The sequence below is a fragment of the Thalassophryne amazonica genome, chromosome 5 (assembly GCF_902500255.1).
Source record: "Thalassophryne amazonica chromosome 5, fThaAma1.1, whole genome shotgun sequence".
NCBI classification, from domain to species: Eukaryota; Metazoa; Chordata; class Actinopteri; order Batrachoidiformes; family Batrachoididae; genus Thalassophryne; species Thalassophryne amazonica.
The window spans coordinates 69,392,991-69,399,946 of NC_047107.1; the positions used below are offsets into that span (position 1 = coordinate 69,392,991).

Here is a 6,956-nt window from a genome sequence, read left to right on the forward strand (position 1 = left end):
TCCAATGTGGCAGACCTTGAAGTGTGTGTGTGTGTGTGTGTGTGTGTGTGTGTGTGTGTGTGTGTGTGTGTGTGTGTGTGTGTGTGTGTGTGTGTGTGTGTGTGTGTGTGTGTTGTCTCCTCTCAATTTTAGTGGGGCTTTATTGACATGGGAAACATACTATTCATTGTCAAATAAAAATTAAGATGTACAGACAATTAATAATATTCTACAGTAAATAAAGGTGTAAATCTCTCTCTCTCTCTCTCTCTCTCTCTCTCTCTCTCTCTCTCTCTCTCTCTCTCTCTGACCAACTGTTGTCTCTCTCTCTCTCTCTCTCTCTTACCGTCACATCCCCGCGTGCGTCCTGTGGGAGTGTCCTCTTACGTCCCCTCGCGCGTACATTCCTTAAATCGGGCGGTAATCATATAAACACTCCGGGTGTGGGGGGCATAATCAGCCCTCTCGGGCTTTAAGGAGACTTCTCATTGGACGTTAACACGCGACCAGCGCGAGGAGGGGGGCAACGGACGCGTGCCACTTTTTAAACCGACGTCGCGCCTCGAGACACCAGAGAAGGAGTCCCGCACGCGACACATCCGTATACTGTGAACACAGTAAACTTCAGAGGAAAAAAAAAGAAAAAAAAAATACCCCAAACTCGTCAAGCCTCTGTGTGTTTGGAGAGTTTAACATGGATGCTCTAATGGGAGAAGACTGGAGCGATGGAGCGGGCTCGCGGGGCGGGCAGCAGCAGCTCCACGAGCCCCACTTCGAAGCTCATGTGGCGCTCGTGGACGGCGGCAGTGACCCACGCGCTTGGCTCGCTCCGGTGCCGCCTTCTGACACCTGCGCGGCACGCGACACCTCACCGGACTACCTGCGTCACTCACCGTGCTCCAGCACGAGGTCCTACCACGGTGAGAACACCTGCTTTGAGCTTAGCAAAACATTTTCAGCGACTTTTTTTCGTTTTTATTTATTTATTTTTTGAATGTATAACGCTGCTTCTTTCAGAGAGTGGCTCTCCGGGCTCCTCGTGCCACTCCAGTCCTCCCAGCTGCAGAAAGCCTCCCAGGAGCACCTCCTCCTCCTCCTACTCCTCGTCCTCTGTCAAAGTCAGGGACCTGTGCCGTCTAAAAACCAGCAGGAGCGTGGAGGAGGCGGCTACGCGGCAGAGAGCCTCGTCCACTAAACCCGTCACAGGCATCCAGAGGCAGAGGCGCGTGGCCGCCAACGCGCGCGAGAGGAGGCGGATGCACGGGCTGAACCACGCGTTCGACGAGCTGCGCAGCGTCATTCCAGCGTTCGACAACGACAAGAAGCTCTCCAAGTACGAAACCTTACAGATGGCGCAGATTTACATCAACGCCCTGGCGGAGCTGCTCCAGGGCCCGGTCTCCTCCTGCTCCTCCTCTGATGTCAGCACCGACACCTCTGCCAGCTCCTCAAACTGTGACGTTCTGCTCTCCTCCTCTTCCTCCTCCTCGGTGCCGGTTTCAGATGTGAGCAACAGCGGGGGGTCTTTCCGCTCCTCCTTGAACGCCATAGTGGAAGAAGGGATGTGTTCGCCTTCCTCCTCATCCTCATCCTCCTCCTCCGCGTGCGCGACCGGCTCGATCGCAGCTGGGATAAAAGGGTCCCCACGGAGCGACGGGGAGTTTTCCCCACGCTCCCACTTCAGTGACTCAGATGAAATGGCGCTGGAGCTCAGCGAGGAAGATGAGCTGACGGACCTGAAGCTGCCCAGCCATCATCATCACCACCATCATCATCATCACCATCATCACCAAGAAGCGCAAACCAACAGACTCTTTTAGTTCACAGCGAGTGTCAACAGCATCATCTGTTCCTAAAACTTATTTTTAACAAAGCTTTGCTTCTTCAGAAGAATAATAAGTTTCGGTTTTAACACCAGTTGCATATTCTAAAGGTGATTTTATATGACATATAGGCCTAATTCGGTTCTGCCAATGTAGCCGATCATTTTAGTGACAGGAAAAACCCCTCTGCCATGTTGCGCGCAGCACAGCCACGGGTACCTCCCACGTCACGCCGACCAAAAAGCTGTCTTCCACCAATACCCTAACTGCGTATATTTGGTAATGTTCAAACCATTTTATAGTTATAAATCTTTTTTGATTATTTGCGATGTATGTTTTATTTGCTTTTTAATTATTGTTTCGTTTTTGCAACTTCTAAGTTAAGGATGTGCACTTTAAGTTTGACAAGCCAGAGGCTTGAGCTCATTTGTTTTCAAACCATACATACAATACCTTTTTTTGTTTTTTTTGTTTTTAGCGTAGTACTGCCAAGTTCGAACAAATAGCCTATTTAATGTAGCCATTATTGCAAAGCCTCCTTTTGTATTTTGTATTTTCACATGGACTTGTGTGTCTTTGCTTTCACTGGATGAGATTAATTGACATGTATTTATTGCTGATACATTTCATTTGATTGTTTTTTATAATTCAGTAGATAAAGCTATAATTTTTGCCATTTGCTGTTACGTTCATTTGTTTTTGAGAATAAAAAATCCAAAGCGTTTATGTTGTTCTGTCTCATGTTTTCAGATATTAATTATTACAACTAATATATTGTGGTCATATATCTTTTCATAAATGTTTCAATGCCGTCACATTTTATTTTTGCATTTTTATTATTATTATTATTATTATTATTATTATTATTATTATTATTATTATTATTATTATTTAACTAGGTTAGTCCCATTGGGATCGAGACCTCTTTTGCAAGAGAGACCTGGACAATTATAAAGTTTCCAATTCACCATGACTTTCTTGCTGTGAGGCAAAACAGCACTTGTGTAAATTATTAAACACAAAAAAAATGTTTAAAAATACACAAAAAAATTATTAAATAATAATAACAACAATAATAATAATAACTATTATTATTATTATTATTATTATAGAAATATACAATTACTTTATTTTATTAATAACAATTTTAATTATGAATATTTGACATGCAAATTATAGTCTGTGAGTCCTCTAAGGTTGAATTTAATCTCTTGACTGCATATTCAACATCCCAAAAGCCTAATTTAAAATACGTCTAACAGTTAGCAGTTATAATGCTATCATGTTCAGCATTATGATGCGCAATTTGACCAATATTAACTTGAACAAGGTTCTGCAAAACAAATTTTTCATATTCATGACTGGGAAAATAATGTAAGAACTTTTAAAACTTCTTTGCCTTCCTTAAATTTAAACGAATATATAAAATAGTTCACGCAGTATTTTAAATACAATTTATATTCAACTAATAATGAAATGTGCCCCGCTTGCCATATGCTGTTGGCGCATGCGCCAAGTATCTTAAGCAGTTTGACCTCCAACCCTCAAAAAAATAAAAAAAAATAAATAAAATAAAATCTTGCATTAAATATTATCGATACCAGTATGAGTCATCTTAATGGACCGTTTTTTTTTCTTCCTGTTGTCATGTGCATTCAGTAATGGGCAGTGCGCGTTCATTTAGTCTATTGTTGTCAGGCTCGTGCGGGCCGAGGTGTTGGGTGTCCTCAGTGGAACACGCGCTGTCAGCTGGTGAGCGCTCGCGGGTCCCCGCCGTGTCCCCGAGGACGTGACTCGAGAGGAAACACACTTTCGCTCGTGGACGGACGGACACACACACACGCACACACACACACACGCACACACACACACACACACCACCTCCTTCTGCAGAATGCTCCCTCTTTCCATCAGCTTTTAACAAACGCACTCGTGGACGCAGACACGCGCACACCGATACGTCAGTCGACCCCACCTGCTGCGGAACGTGTTCGAGCTGGAAATGTCTTTCTGTCCATTCAGGGTTTAAAAGCCATTCACCCCGGTGGACAAAAGGGCGTGGCACACCGAAATCAAACCTCGTATAATTATTGATGAAGCTACCTGTTTACTACCTGTCTGAACCAATCAGCACTCTGCCCCGTGCGCGCCTTCTGAAGGCACAATAATGGACAATACACTGACGATGGAGTGTTTAATAATTTACACAATTTATGCAGGTAGGAGTGTATCTGATATGATGTGAAAGCCATCTGCCGAAAGTTCGTCTTGCGGTGAAGAGAGATCAGGTTGCCGTAAACATGTTCAAACGGTTACAGTGGAAACATCAGACTTTAAAATTCTGTGTAGGGATGTTGTTCTTCTTCTTCTTTTTCGTCTTCATTATTATTATTATTATTATTATTATTATTATTATTATTATTATTATTATTATTATTATTATTATTATTATTATTATAATAATAAGAAGAAGAATAACAATTATTATTATTATTATTATTATTAATAATAATAATAATAATAAGAAGAAGAATAACAATTATTATTATTATTATTATTATTATTATTATTATTGATAATAATATTTTCTTCTTCTTCTTCTTATTATTATTATTATTATTATTATTATTTTACAAATGCATACTTAAAGATTTGCTTTGACCTTTATTGACCCTTAAATTTGTCATAGTAGCAGTAGTAATAATAATAATAATAATAATAATAATAATAAGAAGAAGAAGAAGAAGAAGAAGAAGAACAATAATCGATTTATTGTATTATTTGGGTTACTGGGCAGGTAACAAGGTTGGAAACTTTACACAAACAATAAATTGATAGGGGGAAATATTTCATTTGGTTTCAAATAATTAAAAACCAAATGGTATCCACATTTATTTGGATTGTGAAAGAGAAATGTGGTTGTTTTAGTCATTTTTAGGAACACGTTTGTCTATTGTAAGAAATTCAGTTTACTTTATGTAGATGTATACGTATATATAAATAAATTACACAACAGGAAAAAAGCAAAATGTAAAATTGCCACATATGAAAGCATCACATTAATTTATGAAACAAAAGAATTGCAGAGAATGCAAATGAAAAAAACTTAATAAATGGTAAACCATTATAATCAATTCAACCTTTAAAGTAAAAACACATTTTGTAAACAAGTCTACCGGGAAAGGTTGGCACATCTATTCAGTTGTCATTTGTGGCCGTTGAGGCTTCATATAATCTTCTTAATTTTGTGGAGGTCTACAGCATGCTTTTTGTGTGTGATGGAGTTAAAAAGAGGAGGCACTGTGTTCAACAGGTGGGATGCTGAGCAGGTTGATACTTCGCACATTAATTATTGAAGTGGAGTTGGAGAGAACCTGAGATGCACTGATGCCTCTGTGAATGTGAGAAGAAGGAAAACATCATGCAGGATTTCAAAAAACACAATGAGATCAAACATAATCCATCTAGAACAACCTCCCAGAACACAGTGTTTAAAGATAGTAGTCTTATCAGACCATGAAAATAAGAACAACAAAAACAGAATAAACTGTGAGTTCTTGGTCCATAAAAAATACAGGTGTGCATGCAACACTTTTAAACTTACTTTTATAACAATAACATCATGCATTAAAGCTGGTTTGCATGAAAAAAACTGCAAAACGTTCCAGACGATGTGATAAAACCGATTCTTTCAGAAAAACATTCAACATGTTTGAAGCCTGTGTAGTCATGCTCATTATAATAAACATATTCAGAATATGTGCATTCCACAGCTCGTGTTTTTAATCAAAAGAGAGGCCCTTGCATTTTGTATGAGATACAGGGAGCCGGCCTGTGTGCTGTCCAAAAAGCCACCAGTCTCTCTGGGGACCTGGAACAAAAGGCAGAACTGGGCCATAGTCTCCATCTGCTGTCTGACACAGAGAGAGAGAGAGAGAGAGAGAGAGAGAGAGAGAGAGAGAGAGAGAGAGAGAGAGAGAGAGAGAGAGAGAGAGAGAGAAAACAAGACAGAGAGATGGACAGACAACGCAAGAGACAGACAGAGAAGCAGAGAGCAAGGAAAAGAGAGCAAGTGAAGGAAACAGAGACAATACGATCACTTAAATAGTCTTTCTTCCCTAAACTACAAAAAAACTTTCCTCAATTTTGGAGCCGTCGTCAACAACAGCAAATTGGCCATAATTCTCAGTGAAGGGCCTTCTGCTACCTCGACATCAAAATATGTCTTACAGTGCCATGATCTGAGGGAATCCACCTCAAGAAAAGTTGTGTCCACACACACACACACACACACACACACACACACACACACACACACACACACACACACACACACACACACACACACACACACACACACACACACACACACACACACACTGCCGTATTTTATTTCTTTAGTTTTTTCTCCTTTTTTATTTTCACTGCTTTGGTAACACTGTACTCAAAACAATCATGCTGATAAAGCAATTTGAATTTGAATTTCAATTTGACAGAGTGGAAGAGAGAGAGAAGACAGACAGACACAAAGCAAGAGAGAGATAGAAAGACAGACAAATAGCAAGAGAGCTAAACTGAGAGAGAGTGTCAGACAGACAGACAGACAGACAAACACAGTGCAAGGGAGCAAGTGAGAGAGACAGAGACAGACAGAGAGCAAGAGAGCCAGACAGAGAGCCCAGGAGAGACAGACAGACAATGAAAGAGAGTCAGAGATTTCTGACGTTCGCCAATCTGCATCACGTCCAAAATTCAGTGGAGTCGCCATGCTCTAATATCTTTCTGTTGCCTCATAGCAAGAAGGTCATGGGATTGATTCCCACCTGTGGCTTTTCTGTGTGGAGTTTGCATGTTCTCCCCATGTTTGTGTGGGTTCCCTCCAGGTGCTCTGGCTTCCTCCCACATCCAAAGACATGCAGGTTAGGTGGATTGGAATCTTTTAAATTGTCCGTAGGTGTGTGTGGGTGTGAATGTGTCTGTCTATGTGTGGCCCAGCAACAGACTGGCTTCCTGCCCAGGGTGTAACCTGCCTCATACCCTGTGACTGCTGGGATAGGCTCCAGCCCCTCCTTGACCCTTAATTGGAGTAAGTGGTTGAAGATGAGTGAGTGTTACCTCCATTCGAAATAGGGTTTTGGGAAACAGTTGTGCTCC

The 6,956-nt window shown here is 41.1% G+C and overlaps 1 protein-coding gene across 1 annotated transcript; it reads left to right on the forward strand.

Annotated features, from left to right (window-relative positions):
• Positions 1–674: 674 nt before the first annotated feature.
• Positions 675–2,526, forward strand: atoh1a (atonal bHLH transcription factor 1a). Its single transcript, XM_034169469.1, has 2 exons — positions 675–899; positions 997–2,526. The coding sequence occupies exons 1-2, from the start codon at positions 686–688 to the stop codon at positions 1,797–1,799; spliced, it is 1,017 nt and encodes a 338-aa protein (XP_034025360.1). The 5' UTR covers positions 675–685; the 3' UTR covers positions 1,800–2,526.
• The last annotated feature ends 4,430 nt before the right edge of the window (positions 2,527–6,956 follow it).

Bases quoted from the DNA above. Each gene is read 5' to 3' on its own strand.
- atoh1a (XM_034169469.1), top strand. From the start codon at position 686: ATGGGAGAAGACTGGAGCGATGGAGCGGGCTCGCGGGGCGGGCAGCAG. The intron at 900-996 runs GTGAGAACACCT...TGCTTCTTTCAG, and splicing joins CAGCACGAGGTCCTACCACG to AGAGTGGCTCTCCGGGCTCC.